The sequence below is a fragment of the Meles meles genome, chromosome 13 (assembly GCF_922984935.1).
Source record: "Meles meles chromosome 13, mMelMel3.1 paternal haplotype, whole genome shotgun sequence".
NCBI classification, from domain to species: domain Eukaryota; kingdom Metazoa; phylum Chordata; class Mammalia; order Carnivora; family Mustelidae; genus Meles; species Meles meles.
The window spans coordinates 57,391,065-57,411,060 of record NC_060078.1 but is presented as its reverse complement, the minus strand read 5'-3'; the positions used below and the strand labels follow the sequence as shown (position 1 = coordinate 57,411,060).

General features: G+C 51.3%; 1 protein-coding gene across 2 annotated transcripts in view; it reads left to right on the top strand.

The window, feature by feature from the left end:
• The window catches only part of CRTAC1 (cartilage acidic protein 1), a 147,563-nt gene that overhangs the window by 74,400 nt on the left and 53,167 nt on the right, over positions 1-19,996 (top strand). For both annotated transcript variants that reach the window (XM_046027502.1, XM_046027503.1), the window contains exon 3: positions 8,960-9,156. In XM_046027502.1, the coding sequence (XP_045883458.1) occupies positions 8,960-9,156 (197 nt within the window). The remainder of the gene's footprint in view (positions 1-8,959; positions 9,157-19,996) is intronic.

Here is a 19,996-nt window from a genome sequence, read left to right as displayed (position 1 = left end):
AAGTGTACCTCTCTATCAAGGCTTTACCCCAGGAGAAAGCTTGGGATTGGGGCCGCTCCTTATTTGCCATCTTAGGCTGGAGGCTCTCTGAGCCATGAATTATATCGTGGGCCATGCAAAGTGCCCATCCTGGAAACAGAATCCCAGAAGGGAGGAATATAGTCATTGGAGAATGACTGGCTTCTCTTTTTCACTCTTGCCTCCACAGGCTATTGGCCTCGCTATTCTGCCTCTAAATTGGCCCACCTCTGTAACCAAAAGAGAGACAGAGACAAAGACTAACACCATTTTATCTAAAACCTTCTAGATAGTTATAGCATGAGGGAAGAAAGTATAACTAGACATCTAAAGTATTTGGGGACCAAGCAGTTAAGTGATTTGCCTGAACTCACGGAAAGTTGATCACAGAGTTGGGCCAGAGCTCACCTCGTGTCCCCCCACCCCCCACACCAGGCTCTTCACTGCCAACCCTCTGTGCCCTCTCGCCTCCTTGCAGCTAGCAATGGAGGAGTGGGCAGGAGGCCAAGAACTGGACCCATTTCCAGTACATAGTGAGTCAGACAGTCACTCCACTTTCTGCATTTACCTCTTTCTGGGGCTTCTGTAGGGGAGTAGAGAGACCTTGAGATGGATCTAGAGGTCACGGGGATTCGACGGTGCCAGAGAATCTTTGCCTTCCATCAGTAGGCCCTGGCAAGTCTGTCTCTGGAATGTACAGACCCAGATGAGTGACTGTCTGTCTGGAGACACATCCCTCATCCTTCCTGGCATTCCTCTCCCTGAAAATATGTAGCTCCTGAGACGCTGCTCTCGCTAGCTGTTGAGCAAGCTGAAGGCTGTCGACCACAGGCTCCCCGCTCCTGAGGATGGGCACGTGACTCAACCTGAACTAATCAGAGCCCTGTCCCGGGACCTCTCCCATCAGAACTGAGGGAAGAAAGCTTCTGCCATCTGTGCGTAAGCTGAGGGGCCAGGCTGAGAATGTTGCCACAGGTCAAGCCTTGTGAAGGACGGTGTGAGAGAAGGAGGCCAACACAGGAAAAGGAGAGGAGAAATGAAGTCTAGACAGACTTCCGGTCCGAACCCTTGTTCCAGTCACCCTGAGGCCTGGCTGCACGCTTTCGGTTCTGGCAGTTTGACATCTGAGCCACTGAACTCCTCAGTTAGTTCAGGTGGAGCGTTTGCCGCTTGTAACCATAGAATCCTGATTAACACAGCCTCCATCTGTCACCTGGATCCCTCCTTTAATTATTTATGGGATTCCTGCCTCCCTGTCTTCCTCTTTTCTTGAGATAAACATGCAGTGAGGAATAGAGTCATGGTCATCACGATCATCACCATCAATATCATCACCATCATCATCATCAACAACAACAACAACAGCTGAGCACCTGCCTCTTCCTGGCATTGTCCTAGGTATAGTGGGGGAAAGAGCTGCACACCATGGTCCTCTGCCTTTTGGGTGCTTCCATGCTCATCAAAATATAAGAAATTCCAAGGGCATATAAAGCACATGCTGAGCACAGATCTTTTTTAGAACAAGGCGTAAATCAATCAGTCGGCGTGGAGTTTTTACAGAACACAGACACTCATCACGACAGATTGTCCTGACCTTTTGGTGCCAAACATCCCTTTCTTGAAAAACCATCCCCCACTTAGGACAAAAGGTTTTTGTCCTCTATCTTAGAGTTACCTTCTTCTTTGCACTTATTTATGGGGTCTTCTCTGACCTGGATAGCTCCAAATTCAGGATCAAATTAATTTGTTTGTTTTCTGGGATGCCCTTTCCAGATGTACCCAACTTGCTCCTTATAAAATCCTCAATCCCAGAGTTCTTATCATGCCTAGAACCCTCCCACTACCAAAGTCTCCATTCCTTTAAGCTAATATCTGGCCTCTGGATATATTCTCTTCCAGGATACAATCTGTGCATCTCCTGTTTAAGTAATTTTCCATATGTTTTCTGGTCCTATTTAACCTCAGTGGCTTTCAAACAATTAAATATGTAAAAAGGGGGAAAAGAGCATTACATAATTTCAAAGAAATGATCTATATTCAAGGTCATACATTTAAAATGGGAAAGTTAGATTTGGCTAGAAATTAAAGAAGAATGAGAAGGAGAGGTGGAAAAGCAGGGGTGTCCAGAATCCTTTTCTTTCTTAGTACCCTTCCACCCTCAACCTTTGCATAGATCACTAGCTATTCTGAGATCCAAGTATCAGCCCAAGGAAGGCCTGGGGAGACCTGCCTACTGTAAACTGAAATGGCTGACTTAGAGAATCCCACTGATTTATAATACTGTTTCCTACTTGCCTGGGATAAGTTACTCTTTCCCACTTAGGTCTGAAATGATAGGTCATCATTATCTGCTGCTTCTTCCAAAAATTTAGTAGCTGAAAACAATTTCTTATTTCTCACCATTCTGTGGGTCAGGAATTTGGGCAGGGCCCCGCTGGGTCATTCTTCTGCCCCATAGGACATCAGCTGCTGTCACTCACTTGGCTGCATTCAGCTGTAGGGTAGGCTGGGCTGGGCTGGGCTGGACAACCTGTGATGTCCCCATGCACGTATCTGGTGCCTAGGTGATCTTCCACATGGTCTCTTCATGGGGCTAGACTGGGCTTTCTCAGAGCATGGTTTTCTCAAGGTAGTCACATTTCTTACATGGTGACTGGCTTTCCCCCAGAGACAGGGAGAGCTGGCAGACCTCGTAAAGGCTAGGCTCTGAACTGGCTCAACATCACTTCCATCTGTCATATTCTACAGTCGAGGCAATTCACAAAGCCAGCCCAGATTCAAGGGGAGGCGAAAGAGATTCCCCTTCTTGATGGGTGAAGTAACATGTGCATACAGAGAAGAAAGAAAATGATGGCAGCCATCTTTGGAGGCCATCTACCACACCCCATTTAACCCCTTCACTCACTTAAAGGGCACATGCGTTTGCTCATTTCTTAGCCTTAGGTAAACCCCCATATGTGGGACCCTGTTCTCATCCTGGGCAACTCTTCTCAGTCTCTTTTATTCCCCCCACACACATTATTTTGCCTCATGGTCTCCATCCTAAGACCTGACATCTTCCTTACATTCCACCTATACTCACCCTCAAGTACTTGTTTCAGAAAACTGTATATTCCAAGTATGGACCCCAAATTAATTTTTACTAAAACTTATTCTAATTTTGTGTTCTGATAATGATCACTTGAGACATGTAACATACCCACCATAGAAGGCTGATGGTCCTTTATTAAAGATTATTTATTTACTTTAGAGAGAGAGCATGTGAGAGCATGGGGGGCGGTGATGGGCAGAGGGAGAAAGAATCCCAAGCAGACTCCATGCTGAGCACAGAGCCTGTTGTGGGGCTGGATCTCACAACCCTCAGGTCACAATCCTGAGATCACAACCTGAGCCAAAACCGAGTCAGACAGTTAACCAACTGCCACCCAGGTGCCCTGGAGGCTGACAATCCTTTCAGTCCTTAGAAATCTTTTTCTGCAAAGAGCCAAATGGTAAATAATATCAACTTTGGAGCCATACAGTCTGTAGTGTAGGAAAAGCAGCCGTAGATAATTCATAAATGAATAAACATGTCTGTGTCTCAATAAAACTTTATTTACAAAAATAGGTAGTAGGCCATATTTGGCCCAAAGTCCATAGGTCTGCTGATCCCTGCTTTAGCTTAAGTGAAAAGTATGTCTTTCGGTTTATTTTTTCTAATGATTAGCTCTTTGACTTTCAGAACGTCACTTTTCTCTGAAAGTCACTTTTTTAATCTATAAAATAAGGATACTGTGGGGAAAAAAAGGGGAGGGGTATTGAACAAGAATAAAATAGTTCCTTATGCCCACAGTTGTGAAAATGCCATACATCTTGAAAACTCTTTTAAAGGAAATGCCCAAGATGGCCACAGGATGGGTTGTTTCTCTGTGATGATATCTCAGAGTCCTATTAGTACTTCTCTGACTCTGCGTCCTTCCAAGAGTCTCTCTGTTTGTCTTGGTATGTGTGCGTATCCCCTTCCCACATGCGTCTATCTGGCCATTCTCTTTACCTGTGTTTATGTGTGTGGCTTTCTCTCTGTGCTCGGGGTCCACTGTCCCTCTTTTCATTGGTGTGCATTCCTTTGTCTCTATCTTATTTCTTTGTGTCTGCATACATCTGTCTCTTCTTTCTACCCTGCCTTTCTCCCCTGTCTATAATGTTGAATAACCACATAATTTTCATTCTTTCCCTTTTTGACTGGAAAAAAAAGTTTTCTAGTCTTAATTTTTAAAATAGATATAGCATATTTTATATATTCAAATTTTTAAAATTTGCATTTACCTGTGATGAGTTACTTAGCACAATATCTAATATACAGTAGGTACCCAATAATTATTCTGTCCTTTGATCCGGCTTCCCTTTGTGTAACTGCCTAAGTGACCTTTTTTTCCGCATGGGTCAATGATTCTCAGCAGGAAAAAAGGTAGATCCTCTGTATCTATCTATGACACTTTGTTGTTCTCTCTGATCCTCACCCTGGGCGCCAGCCCTCGGCCTCCTCTTTGTCATGACAATGTCTGTGCCTGTCTTTCAGGAACTAATGAAGGTGCAGGATCAAAGTTAATTTTTTGCTCGGCGGCCCCGTGATGACCCTGTGCCTTCCACAGGCTCCTTCTATTTTGTTCACCCTGCAAGTATTTAGTGAGCACTCGCTATGTACTCAGTCATGGTGAGACAGGCGTGAACAATGCAGACAGTAGTCTGTGCCCTCGTGGAGCTTATGATCTGCTGGGAGAAGTGAGCAGAAAATAGGTTCCTGAACAAGAGAGGGACAGTGGAGGCAGTGATTGGGATACCGACCAGGGGACAATCTTTCTGAGATACTTTCAAAGCGGAACCTAGAGTGTAAGTAGGAGCCAACCTGGGACAAAGCAGGAGAGAGGTGGAGGGAGAGTGTCCTCATCAGACAGAGCAGCCCTGCAAGAGGGCAAGGGGTTGGGGCCACACCTACTGGAATGCTGGGAGCTGGGAGGACACCAGTGTGGTTGGAGGAGGTCAGCGAGCTGACACCAGAGCGAGCCAGGCTCCCAGGTCGGGCGCAGTAAGGGCTCATTCCAACCTGAGGGGAAGCCTCCCATGGGTTTTAGGCAGGAGAGGGGCTGATCTGGTTTATGTGTTTAAAAGATGATTCTGGTTACAGTGTGGGGGGCTTAGATTTCAGGAGCCGGTGAGGAAGCCAGCAGAAGGAGACTCTCCAAAGATGGTAAAGGAAAGAAGAGAAAGCCTTTGTAATATTTTAGGAGGTAGAAATGACAGGATTGGCAGACGAATGAGATGTGAAGACAAGGGGAGGGAGAACCAAGGATGGTGCCGGGTTTGGGGCTTCAGTACTCAGGTGCCCATTGCAGGGAGGAGGGGGGCTGAGCAATTCTCATCCCATTTTGGGCATGAGAATTGGCATGGACATTCCATCAGAGATGAGTGTAGAGCATGCAAGGGGAGACATCAAGCAGGCAGGCAGATATAGGAGTCTATACTCGGACTGGGGACTTGGGTTGGGGATAGAAATTTAGGAGTTGTCAGTCATGGGAATGGATTATCCCCTGGTGCAAGGGGACAGAGAGAGGAGAATGGGGCCCAGGAGACTCCACAATGAAGAGGGCAGAGCAAGGAGGAAGAACCTACCCAAAGGAAAAGGAGAAGGAATCAGAGAGAAGGGCCCCAGAGGGCAGGATCATCCTCAAAGCCAAGACAGAGTATTTTAACAGGGACACGTGCAGTAGGAGCCCAGATTGCGAGCCAGTGTGCCAGAAACTGCTGGAGGCTGGGGACAGAACACCTGTCCCTGGATGTAGCCACCTGAAAGCCCCCTATGGCAGTACCAAGGGTGGCTTTGCTGGAGTTGGAGGAAATGTGGATTGGGGTAGGGTGAATGGGCGGTGAGAGAGTGGAGACAGCCTGGGAAGACAGGTCTTCTAGAAGTCTGGTTATGAAGGGCTTTAAATAAAGAAACATACCCGTAGAGGATGAGAGATCAAGGGTGGGATCTTTGGGATAAGAAATACTAGAGTGTGTTTGGAAACTCTCAGAATGATCACTGGAGAGTGAGAGATCGGGCCTCAGCTGTTGTGTTACTTTTCACGACGATGAGAAGTTATCATTGTGTAACTCTTCACAGTTTACCAAGTGTCATCACACCCACTGTCTCAGCCTCGCGGCCAGGCTATGAGGTATGCGGCAGCCCTGAGTTAGAGGCAAGGCACTCCATGACAAGCTCAAGGTCACAGCCGGAAAGGGGCGGGGCCAGACCCCTGCGCCCACACTGCGCTCTGGGCCTCTCCCCGTCCACAGCAGTCGGGTCCGGGGGACTGGCCCAGACTGGGACGACGCTAACACAGCATGGGCTGTACGCTGCCAGTGTCCCTCAGGCCCTGTTTCCTGCAACCACCCAGCCAATCCTTTCTGCCTGTGGGCCCAGCTTTTGATATTAGGAAGCCACGGCTACTATCCAAGAGCACGGGATACTGTCCCAGTCCCTAAGCCCATCTAACTGAGCCTCAGCACCTCTTGAAATTCTGAAAGAAACCAGCAATCTCTGGCAGGTGTCAGATAGAGGAAACATGACCTTTCACATCCCTCACATCCAGCCCCCCAGGCTTATCAGCAGGGACTGTCACGCAGAGGGACTGTGATTGGGTTAGTGACTGTGGCTAACCTCTGGACCGCAGTTTCCTTTCCTAGAAAATGCCTCATCTACCCTTTCTGTGGGGCTCAGGTGAGACAACGCATCTGATAGTGCTTTCAAGAAGCACAGCCCTCTGGGACCGTGGTGTCTTGTGAGGAACAGCCGAGATGGCAGCAACCAGAAGACCCAGAGGCTGGGAGGACTAGTGTGTGGCACCCAAGGCGGTTTCTGTCCCTGGGGGCTGGAGCCAGCTGCTGACGGCGCTGGAACCCAAGTGTTCTGTCTCCCCTGCCCAGACACGTCCATGGGTCGTGCCGTGCCCTCGACTCGCAGCCCTCAGATGCTGTTCGTCAAGGCGTCCAAGGCGCGACCTTCCATTGCCGGGTGCTGACTCAGCTCCCAGTGAGCTCTGTTTCCACCCTCCCTCACACACTGTGGGTGCCAGAAGGCGCCTGGCCAGTTGCTCAGCATTCCCCAAACTTCACGGGCTCTGCATCTTGGTGACGAAGGAGAGGGCCAAGTTGGATCCATTTCAGGAAAGCAAGAAGTGATTTCTCTCAAAGACCTTGGAGAGATCTTTCCGCTCACCCCATCCCCACCCCCAAAGCGTTCTCAGCCAGGACAGCCAGAGGCCAGTAGCTGAACGTCACTCAGGATGTACACGCTTAGGTTAAAATAAAGGCAGGAGGTCAGGACTAATGGATGGACATTGGCCGGGTTCCTTAGGAGAGCCTGGCAAGCCAGTGTTCCCTAGAGGTCGGAGGAGGCCTTCAGACAATTCACGGCCATACTGCTCGAGGGTGACCTTGGGTACAGCGCTTTCTCTAGGTCAAAAGGCAATGGAAAGAAACCAACTGTGTCACACCTAAGCCCTATGACTCAGACATGGACTCTGAGGTTTCATTCATTCAGTCATTCAACAAGTATTTACTGAGCCCCTAGTGTGTGCCAGGAACTGTTCTAGGCCCTGGGGAATAAAACAGACAAAAAGTTCTACAGTCGTGGAGCTGATAACTCCTGTGGGATCAGACAGAGAAAGAGAGCTAAACACGAAGACAGACAATTGTCAGCTGCTGGTAAAAGCTTTGCGGGGAGAGAGCAGGGATGAGGGATAAGGAGCACGGGGAGGGGGTGGTGCTTGCAGGTTTCAGGAATGTGTCCAGGCAGGCCTTGCTGAGAAGCAACAATGAAGCTGGAACCTGAACTTAGTGACGGAGGGAGACAGCCATGTGGGCATCTGGAGGAAATGCATTCTGGGCAGAGGGAACAGCAAGTACAAAGTCCCTGAGGCAAGGACGTGCCTGGGCCTTCAGTGCAGCAAGGAGGCTGTGTGGCTGCGGGAGAATGAGACAGAAGAGATGAGGACAGATGCGCATTTTAGTCTTTCATATCGCGTTCCTTTGAGAAGGAGATCCAGCAGGTCCACCTACAGACTTTAGATGTGTTCGCAATCTCCCGTCTGAGATGCTCACTTTACACCACTGTTTAATATATTTTATTTATTTGACAGAGATCGCAAGTAGGCAGAGAGGCAGGCAGAGAGAGAGGGGGAAACAGGCTCCACGCTGAGCAGAGAGCCTGATGCGGGGCTCTATCCCAGGACCCTGAGATCATGACCTGAGCTGAAGGCAGAGGCTTTAACCCACTGAGCCACCCAGGCACCCCTACACCACTGTTTAAATGCTGTGACTCTGTGGGGAGACAGTCATTTCAAACCTCAGCAAGAAAGCCTCTGTGCCTCCAGGGCTCATTTGCCCAGAAAGAGCCTGGGTCTCAGTCCTAGCACCTGACACCTAACTTGGGGAAGTGCATTCACTCTCTGAGCCTCATTTTACCCCAACACATCTTTTCAGTTACCTCATCTGCAAAATGGGTTAATAAAACAGCCTCCCATGCCTACCTTACTTGCTTATTAGATTTAAATTAGTGAGATAATAAATAAGAAAGTGTTCTGACATTGAAATGCACAAGGGAGATGTAGGGAGTGGTCGTTTCCTTCTCGAAGCCTGTGGCAAGGCTGCCCATCTCCCCCGTACCACACTGCTTTCATATTGTGTCCCACGTGGGCCCAGCTGACTCTTACTTTGAGTGAGTCTGTAGCTGATTCATGGACACTCACCAAACACCCAGGGACCCCTGAGGTGAGGCTGTCGGGGGTCCCCCCAGAATGCCCCAAGGCTGAAGTGCCCCACACTTGACCTGTCTGGGAGGATTCTAAGCTCCACTATGGGACGGGAGGACACCAGGTGAGCCCAGCTTCTCCTCAACACCCTCTCCTTGCTCCTCCTCCAGGTACAACGGCCCCAACCTGGTTCTGAAGTATGACCGGACCCAGAAGCGACTGGTGAATATTGCAGTGGATGAGCGCAGCTCCCCCTACTATGCCCTGCGGGACCGGCAGGGGAATGCCATTGGGGTCACGGCCTGCGACATTGATGGGGATGGCCGTGAGGAAATCTACTTTCTCAACACCAATAATGCCTTCTCAGGTAAGGGGCTGGGGCCTCGGGCCCCTTCCCGCTTCCCACACCAGCTGGGGGGGGGCATCCTCAGGTTATTCTGCCACAGGCTCCCCCAGGCATAGGTAGGACCCCACTGCCTCCAGGAGCTCGCTCTGTGCCAGCAGAGAACCCCGAGAGGATCCCTGGCCTCCCTCAGACTTTCTGCCATCTTCGTCTCCCAATCTGAGCAGCCCCCCAGCTCTGGTCTTCCTAATCCCTCCTCCCACACTGCTCCTGCCATGACTCTGCCACTCAGCCCTTCTCACTAGACAGACGGCCCCTGGAATCACCCTCCATGCTGCTTTTAGGGGACCTTCCAAAATGCTTTGAAAGGGCCCCCCAACCGCCTTTTGCTGAGCTCATTTATTCACTCCACAAATTCCTGCTGAGCACCTACTCCCTTGCAGACTAGAGACGCTAGCTGCTGGGGAAACAACTTGGAAGCAGACAGACCTTGAGGTCCTGGAGGCTTTCCCAGCCTAGGGCGTCTCAGCCGACTTACCTGGGGGTCTGGTGTGAATGGGCATTCGGAAGCAGCAGGTCCGGGCGCTGCCCAAGATCCTGCATTGCTAACACGCCCTCACGCTGTTGCTGTTGCTGGTCCAGGGACCACCCAGGGATGGCTGAGGGACACTGATGCCAGAAGGCTGAGAGACAGTAAGGATAACAGTAGTGACTAACTTAAGAATGCCAGGCCTGGATCTGAGCCTTTCACACGGGAGCCTCACAGCAGGTCCTGGCATCCCGCTTTCCAGCTGAGGAGACTGAGGCACAGAAGTCACGTGACTGGCACAAGGCCACACTACTTATAAGTCCCAGGACTCAAACCCAGGGGTCCAACTCCAGATCCACACTTTAATTAAGATACTCCATGGCCGGAGCGCCTGGGTGGCTCAGCCAGTTAAGCATCTGCCTTTGGCTCAGGTTGTGATCCCAGGGTTCTGGGATCGAGTCCCGTATTGGGCTCCCTGCTCAGTGGGGAGTCTGCTTGTCCCTTCACCCCTCCCCCCTGCTCATGCTTTCTCTCTCTCAAAAAAATAATATCTTAAAAAAAAAAAAAAAAGGATACTCCACGGCCTTACTCAATCCTATGTTCTCAGGGCCTAGTGGAGAGTCAGACTCATAGAGGGTGCTCAGTGTTGCACATGTTGTGGGCTGTGTTCTTGGGCCAAAAATCCAGGTCATTCCCAGCCCCTGTCCACATTCTCAAGGCTGAGCTCAGTGCCATAGAACGAAGTGCACTCCCATGGAGCCAGAACATCTGCAAGGAAGTCTCAGGCCACGGTGTCCTCCTAAACCATGCAGAGCCTCATGTCCCTGAGGGGCCATGTGGGACACGCATTGGCCTCTTCCAGATGGTGACAACCTCTTGGGTTGGTCTAGACAATACCCTGCAGTTCAGACCTGTGTATCTTCCACCCTGGTCCCTCCTGATCTCCCAGAGGCAGAGGATTGCCTGGCTCTGGGGATCGCCTTCCCTGCCTCTTTCCCAACACACACACACACACACACACACGCTTTCCCTGAGCTCATAATGTTACACACACACACGCGCGCGCGCGCAAGCGCGCACGCATGTGCTTTCCCTGGGCCCATAATGTTGCCCCTATTGGTTTTTGAGGCCAGGCCAGGATCCAGACCCGAGACTGCCCCTGATGTCGAGCCCTGCCAGTGGCATGAATGGCAAGGGAAGAGGTTGGGGCCTGTGCCAGGGGCGGGGCAGGGGCAGGCGGGGCTGACTGGCTGGCAGCCAGCCCTGTGCAGCCAAGAAACAATGAGCCACAGCCCCGAGTGGTGTTTTATGGGTTTTCATCTCATCTTGCCACCAAGTGAGGCCTGAGAGATAGTAATTATCCCTACACAAATATCAGGGCATGATTACCCAGCTGGATTTACTGCCCTCTCTCCAACTAAGCCAAGATTGGATTAGGACACAATTAATTGATGGGCTGATCAACCCTTTAAGTTGATCAAGGTCAGGAGGGGAGCAGCAGCAGGGGACAGCCGTGGAAGGGGTGAGTCTCCAGGAAGAGGCAGTAGGGCAGGGAAGCAGAAATAGGGAGAACTGTGGAAGAGGGGGTGGTGTTGAACATGGGATTGGCAGGCAGGATGCCAGAGGAAGGAGAAAGACTGTCCTCCCCACTCACCAGGCACGGAGCACCTGGGAGGAGAGGGTTCAGTGGCTCTGAGGCCGGAGACCCTCCCACGCTTTTGGAGCGTTCCATTGCGAAGCCCGGAGCAGGGGTGCTCAGCCCGAGCTGTACATTGGCATCTCCTGGAGAGCTTTTAGCACTCCTAGTTCCCAAGGTGCACCCCAGTCCAGTCCAATCCAAACCTCTGGGGTGAAACCCAGCTATCAGACTGTAACGCTTTCCAGGTGATTACCAGGTGCTGTCCAAGTCGTAGGGCCACCCACCCCCCCGCCAGTCATGTCAGCTCCCGGGTCAGCCTAGTCTCACCAAAGTTCCACTCAGTCATGAACCGTATTTATTCACTGCACAAATATTGACTGAGCACCTACTGTGTGCCAGGCACAGTTCGAGGCACTGAGGCTACCCCCTGAATGAAACTGACAAAAACCCTGCCCTCCTGAAATTTAGTGTCCCCAGTGCTGCCTTATAGTTCTCTAGGTACCTGATTCTCACGGACTTGAAGCTCCTTGAAGGCACAGTCTCTGTACTGGTGCCCCAGACCCAGGTAGACCCTGAAGGTCCTGAGAGCACGACCTAAACTTGACAAATAAATCCAGGAAGAACAGATAAGCCATGATCCATCAGGGAGAGAAGTTTTGCCAACAAAGGGACGACAAGGGGAGGCAGACAGCATGGAGCCCCCCTACCCGAACCCTGGGGTTCAGGGCACAAATGTTCATCTGGGAGAGGCTGGAGCTGGACCCCCAGTGCTGGGGGTGACAGTGCCCAGAAGCCTCCGTTCCAGACGTGCGCCTCCCGGTGACCTTCTGTGGGTTCGAGAGATGTCTGTGGGTTTGAGTTAATTTTTCAGTTGAGTGATTCAATTGATTCATTGACAGTGGGCAGGGTGTAGAGCTGGGACATTTGTGCCATCTCAGCACTTCTTGGGGTCCAGCTGGCACAACCCTCAGCTACTGCCACCCTGCCCACTGTGGGCAATCTGAGATCCCCTCCAGGAGCCCTGCCAGCCCATGCCTGCTCGTGGCCTGTGCTTGGGGCCTCCTCCAGCCTGTGCTGGGGCATTGGAGGGACCTGCGGAAGAATGGCCCTGTCCTCTCCCTCAGCCAGCCTTTGGGATGTTGGAAGAGGGTTGAGACCCTACATCCTGGCAGTGGGAGTTAGTCTGTATGGCCCTGAGATCTGCACCTTACTCACTGGGTGACCTCTCTCAGCCTCAACCCTGTCATCTATAGAATATGAAAAATCATGTCAACTCCCTCCAGCAGCTCCATAGACTATGCCCAGAGTCTCTGCCATGGCCTACCGTACCCCTCCTTGATGTGAGCCCTAATGCCTTTCTGATTCGGTGCCTATACCCTTCCTCTTGCTCACCATGTTCCCACTGGAGGCTTTCATGCTTGCTGTTTCCTCTGTCTGAAATGCCTTTCCCCCCACTGTTCTCAGGGCTCACTCCTTCCCTTCATTCAGGCTCATCCTCAGATGGGGTCTCACCCGAACACCTGAAAAACATAGCCGTATATCTCTCGATGGCCTTAATTTGCTCTATTTCCCTTCAGAGCACACAGCACTATCTGGAAGTAGACTATATATTTGCTTGTGGTTCATCTCTTCTGCTCTGCTAGTCAGCCTCACAGGGATAAAAACTTAGTCTTTTTTGTGGCTGTATCTCCAGGACCACTTAATGTCACTTAATAAACATTTAATACAGACATTTGAATGAATAACTGAGACACTGAACGAAAAGTACTTATAATGGTATCTAGGACTTAGTAAGTACTCTCCAAACAGTAGCTGTTATAATCCAGCAATGTGAAGAAAGCCAGAAGTGTCCTGGATGGCGGTGTCAAGCCTCCCTCCTGGCCCATGGGAGAGAGAGACTCGAGGAGCAGAAAAACAAAAGGACCATCCCGTAAAAAAGATACCCCTCAGAAAAGGATACCAGGAGGGCCTGGGTCAAGGACTAAGAGTTAGAAAACAAGGAGGAGGGAGGAACCAGAAGAAGATCAACCAGGATCCCAAGAAGGCCTGGCCAACGAAACCAGCTTATGGCTTAACTGACATGGAAACTGACCAGCCAGTGTGGTTCAGGCAACATATGACATGGTGAAAACCAGGTGGGAGAGCACATAGGACGAAGGGGAACGAGAGGCTGGTTCCAGCACCTCTCTCAACATCCAAGATGCAGGACCTCCCGCAGCTACCTCTCAGAGCCCATCCTTCTAGGGGTCCAGCGCTGGTCACCACAGCCACTGAGCTTTGTGGCCTGAGCTCTCTGGCAACTCGAGACCCTGAGGTCATGGTCAGCAGGAACTGCGAGCCCCACTCCTTACATGACGTTCACTCCCTCCGTTCAACAGAACAGTCACTGATAATCTGCTGCCTTCCATCTACATACAGGTCCCTCCTTTTCTCCACTTACAGTAGCACACTCGGCTCGCACAGCTGCTCCTTGCTTGTTTCCTCCGACAGTTTCAGATATGATGTCACAGCCGCACGCAGACCGCTTGCTCTTTCTTGGGATGCTGTATCGTACTCCACTGTGTTGATTTGCCAGTCACCACGCTGGTCCTCTGTTGATGAACACTGAGATGACTTACCAAGTGAATAAGTGTGTCTGGCACGCCGTCATCCACCATCGCAGGCGTGTCTGTAAGGGCCAGTCCTGTGACATTCGCATCAGCCCTGCTGCAAGCGAGCATCTCCCAACATTCTCATCGACACAGCGTGCCATCATTTTTTTTAATATTTGCCAATCTGATAGAAAAAAATTGGTGTCTAAGTGTGGTCTTAATTTTCATTTTTCTCAAAACAAGTGAGGCTGAGCATATTTTTATATATTCGAATCTCTTGTCTGCTCATTGCCTTTGCCCAGTTTTTCTATTGATTATTGGCCTTTTTCTTATTGATTTGTAACACTTCTTTATAAATTAGGGAAATGAGCCCTCTGTCTGTAATGCATGTTGCAAACAGTTGCCCCTGGCTTGTCATTTGTGTTTTGTCTTTGTTCCTTGTGGGCTTTGCAATGCAGAACATTTTTATTTTTATGACCTTGGATTTATCACTCTTTTCTCTGATGGCTTCTGGGCTCCGTGTCACCCTTAGGCTGTCGGCAGGGACTCCTGTACCCCGTCGGAGAGGAGGAGTCAGTCACTGTGCCAAAAATGAAAGGCACTTGGGGACAGGTTGTACTCCCAGCCTCTGCCCACGCCACAGGTGGGCCGTCTGCTCTGGATAGCACACCCCTGGTCCACTGGCTCCCTCGCCCAGCCAGGCCCAGCGACACCCAGGCCCCCTACATCTCGCTACTGGCAGCAGCACTGGCAAAAGCTAGAAGCTCTTCATAATGCGGACTCTCGGGGCCCTATTCCAGACCTACTGGACCAGAATCTGCACTTCGCCAGAGTGCCCTTGACTTCCTGTGTCTGGGAAAGCCTGAGCCACATGGTGCTGAGTCTCCGGCTTCTTTCCTAGTAGGCTTCCAGTCCTCCTCAGTCCCAGCCATGCTTTCCAGGGATGTGACGTTCTGGTCTTCAGCTCCCCCAGCCTGGTGCCATTTGGGAAGACAAGCTCATGACATGCTCAGCTTCCCCACCCCCATCCCCCTGGGGCTTCTTTTGCATGTGGGCCCGTAAGAAGTAAGGATGGACGAGGCTGTCAACACACTACCATAAACTGGGACCCCAAAGGCCATTTTCTCGGTCCTAACACAGAACGAGTTTCCTTAGTGGCCGGGGACTAGACTGCGCTCTGCCAGCCCCCACTCCAGCTCTGACTTGAGGGGAGGCGGGGGAATGCTTTGCAGGCTCAGCTTAGCCACCAGCTGTGCAACCTCGGGCGAATGACTTAACCTGCAGAGTCCCAGTCTGTAAAATGACAGACCTGTCTTCCTGACACAACTCCAGAGAAAGCTAAATGAGCTAATGTGAATGAAGCACCTGGCAGGGGTTGGTCAGGTTTCCGCCTTCACCCGGGGATGGAAGGGGGAAGACTCGGGTCAGAAATTCTATCAAGGTCAGGGGGAGTCTGGCTCCCTTCTTTATTAAAATGCCCTTTGCCTGAACTAGTTCTTCTTCCCCTGAGGCCATCACTGCTTCGTAGGCTTTCCATTGACTAGGTCTTGTAAAGCATTTTACACTCTGTGTCAGTTTATACAGTTGCTTCCTGGAATGTGGCTCATTGAAGACCTGCATTCCTGAATGCCCTGTCATTCCCTGGATGATGATGGTCGGGGGGTAGTGGCGTTGGTGGTGATGGTGGTCATGATGATGGGGATGGTCGTGATGGGGAAGGTGAGGATGGTCATGATGATGTAATGGTGATGAGGATGGTGAAAGTGGTCATGATGATGGGGATGGTGGTGATGGGGATGGTGAGGATGGTCATGATGATGTGATGCTGATGAAGATGGTGAGGTTGGTCATGATGTTGGGGATGGTCATGATGGGGAACATGAGGATGGTCATAATGATGTGATGGTGGTCATGATGATGGGGAATGTGGTGATGGGGATGATAAGGATGGTCATGATGTGATGATGGTCATGATGGTGAGGACAGTGATGGTGGTCATGATGATGGGGATGGTCATGATGGGGATGGTGAGGATAGTCATGATGATGTGATGGTGATGAGGATGGTGAAGGTGGTCATGATGATATGGTGATGGTGATGACGATATTGTTTTTATTATTTGTTGAACTTATCTTATGCCAGATATTGTTCTAAGTACTTCACATACATTATAGAATTTAATTCTCCCAACAGCCTGATGAATAGGTACCCATTCTCCCATTTTACAAATAAGAAAAGGACAAGTTTGTGGCTTGCCCAAGGTCAGCCTAGGCCAGGGGATGTTGCTGGCTCCCTCCTGAACCCTACTGTTTGGCAGTAGTCTCTTTGCCTTATGAATGAGTTTGGGGGCAGAGCCCTCTTCCCTGCCACACACACTTGCTCACTCTTCTCTTTTTCACCTGTACCAGACCATAAGTCTGGTCATCTCCCCAAGGTGGTGGCAGCCCATGGGGAAAGAGGCACTCAGATCAATGATCCTCAGGAAGAGCCCTCTATGACCCCAGCTCACCCTTCCAGCAGTTACCCCCTGGAGGCAGAGCTTGGTGTGGAAGGGATGACAGGATGGTGAATTGGGGGCCATTTGCTTGATGGACGCTCCTGCCCTCAATGCAGAACCTTCCCCATTTGTCTGATGATTCTTCCATATCTGTCCCTTCTTCTCCTTTGCCTGACTGCAGCTGCTCCTGGGACACATTCTTTCATTCTTTCCCCTCCGCCCCTACCCCAGACTTGCTACTCTGTAAGCTGCTATCCTTCATGGCCAACCTCTTGGATATGTCTTCTCAGCCACTTTGTGACCCTGACAAATGCAAATGATTTGAAGCCAAGCTTCTGCTCTCATGCCTAGCTGGCCCGGTGCCCCTGCTTCAGTCGCTGTCTCATTCAACCCACTCAACCCCACTCAACCCCCATCTCCAGACTTCCTGCACCTGCCTCCTGCATCCCCTGCTTCCTCCCACTCCTACTATCATCACAGAATTGGCCACCTTTTCTCCCTTGCTAGCCCACGCCTCACTCCATTGCCAGGATCATCTTCTGGAGACACTGTCTTCCCCAGATCAGAAACCACCAAGGGCCCCTTCTGCCCTCAGAATTAGTGGAGCAGAATTCTGCCTGGAATTAGTGGGTCTCTCCTGCCCTGCATGTTTTTCCCCCTCAACCTCCACACGTTCTCCTCTCTGGGCAAACTGTGTGGCCTCTGTCTCTCTGTCTATGCCAAGTTTTAATAGACTGGTGTCCCCTGAAAGTCTCCAAGCGAGGGGTGAAAGATGCACAGAGTACGACTGGGACCCTGGGCAACTGACTAACCTTTCTGCCCCCTCAATTTCTCCGTCTGGGAGAAAGGTGCTGTCCCACCTCTCAAGGTGGGTTTAGGGCAGATGGTGTTTATTAAAGAGAAGCTTCATGCAAAGCCTGGCCATACTAAGTGCTCTATACACAGGAGTCATTGTTACTTGGACCCTTCAAGTCCAGGTTCAGGAGCCTCCTCCATCACGAAGCCCTCACTTATCACCGTAGCCCCTTCCATCCTGACTTCGTGGCATCTCCAGGACGTATCATCCCATCCTGAACCTCGGAGCTCTGTTAGCTGTGGGGACTTAGGCAGGTCCCTTGTCTCTTGCGCCTCTGGTCCTTCATCTATAAATCAAACAGGCAAATCATTCCCAGCTCGGGGTTGTGGTGAGGGTTAATGAATGGGTGTGAAATGGCTGGCACATGAGGGAATATATGTGAAATGCTGCAGAAATGTTAAGTAGTATCAGTTTCACTGTGGTCCCACGGCATCTCCTCTACCCGTCCCTCCTGTTGTTGAATGAACCATAAGCACCCGAATCAGCAACTGAGACTCCTCTTTCCTTGTGGCCTCCCAGCATACCTGGTACCCATAGGGTGGCAGACTCCTGAGCCTCCCCTACTGGGCCTTTCCCCCTGGTCACGTGGCAGCAACTGGCAATACTACTGTCCTCTGAGACCTTCAAGTCTCCTTCAATACCCAGATGCCAAAGTCAAGATGGGAATTAAGTCCCTAGACACGCGTCTCAGGGGGCTGTGACCCCTGGAGCCCCCTACCCTGCCCATAAACCCCCTTCTGTTTCTCCCAGGCCTCTGTCCTCTCAGAGTCTGCCCCAGGGGGCTCAGCAGAGCCCCTCTCTCCTGCAACTAACAGCCTCTCTTCTTCCTGGTCAGCTGCCCACCGACTCAGTGCGGGACCCCAGGGCGGAGGGCAGCTACAAGGAGCCAGAAAGCAGATTACACACGGACATGAGCCGGGTGCCAGTGCTGGGTGGTTACCGCCCGTGCCATCGACCCACACCGCCCGCTGTTTATCTGTCTTCCTGACACACCTAATTACCCAGGTTGCAGCTGCCAGAGCGTTTGCTCTTCCTAAATCACGGGCTCCCGTCTCTCCTCGCCCAGGCTTCCAGGCCTCTGCCTGCAGAGGGCCTGCCATTGATTTTGCCGTTCCCATTTATGATCTACAAGGCTCTGCATCACTGTTGCACATTTTACCTTAATTAGTTTATTCTTCTGGGCGTCCCTAGTCAGCTCAGAAGCCAGGCGGTGGAACAGGGGAAGAGGCTAACAATGCAGGACACCCTGACCTCTCCGGCCACAAAGCCCAGGGCCTGGCCCGACAGCAGCACCCTACCACAGCAGCTGGCAAAGAACAGGGCTCGTTCTGCAGGGTGCTAATAGGTGAGCTACACAAAGGGGATCTGTGGCCAGCTGTGCTTGGGACAGGCTGGATTAAATAAGATTAAGTAGGTAATTTATTGCAGGACTTGTCAAAGTTTTAATAGACTGATGTCCATTGAGAATCTCCAAGCAGGAGGATGGAAGTTGTGGTCGTTCCCAAACTCAGATGATCACAGAATCTTCCAGGTAGCTCACAGAGACCAGGGTTCCATAAAGCACACTCTGGGAAATGTTTATCTTGGGGGAGCAGGAGGAGTTGGAGGTGATGAGGCGAACAGAGGAGGACAGAGGCACCCTGGGGCCATACACTCCTCTCGTCTCGCTGAGGCAGGAAATCCGCAGCATGAGGAATTGCTCCCGCTGAACGTGGAGCTGCGTGTCGAGCTCCGCAGAGCCCCAGCTGCTGGCAGCTGCTTTCTCACACTGGCCCACGCGGGGCTAGAAGTTAACCCCAGTATTGCAGGGGGGGCTAGCCTAGCTGGAGGGACCATCTAAAGGGGCCCTGGTCTGACAGAGGAGGGCAAGGGTTGCTTGCTGTTGGTGGAGGCTGGAGACCCAGAAGCCTGCAGGGCCATCATCAGAGGTCCCCCAAGCATTAGGAAGTGATGACAAGGTTGCCACTGCCTCGGGAACAGCCTCGAGCATGGCAGTCCAGGCCCACAGCCCCTTCTCCACAGTCCTCAAATCCAAAAGACTCTGAAAACCTCAGGTGCTTTTTTTTTTTTTTTTTTTTTTAAGTTTTTGGGAAAATGAATTGCTGGCAAAACCTGTCCTGAGCTGACGCGAGCTATTTATAGGCTTTATTTATCCCACTTAGTGTGAATATTCATCTATTTTACTGCAGAAATATTAATGTGTTTAATTACAAGGTGCTGCCCCATCCCTCCCGGGGGTGTTATGTAATAAACGGTGTGTGCACTGTTTTACCTTTCTAAAATGTGAGAGAACAAAATCTAAATTTCTAAGTACGTCTGGCCCCCAGGGATGGTGCTGCAGTCCTCGGCCTGGGGTGGCGTGGGCCGACCTGGGCAGCTCCGACCCGGGCCAGGGGCTGCCGTGCATTTTACCCTGTAATTCCCACAGCCACCTCTGAGGGAGGAGGCTCGGCTGGTACCCCGACGCCCAGATGAGGAAACCGAGGCTGGAGAGGATAAAGGGCTAGCAAGGCCCTGAGCTAAAGGGAGTCAGCACCTGTGCTTCCGCCCAGACCCAGTTCCTCGGTTGCCCCAGTGGGCCTCCTCGGCAGCCACAGCAGTTCCGTGCCCACCCCAGCTGCACTCCCCAGCCGAAGCCTCCATGCACAAATACTGGCAGGCTTCCGGATCGGCTTCTGGCTCTGCTCACAAAAGGCCTTCCCTCCCCCGGACGGGCCTCTGCACTTCTGGGAGGGTCAGGCCGGGTAGGAGG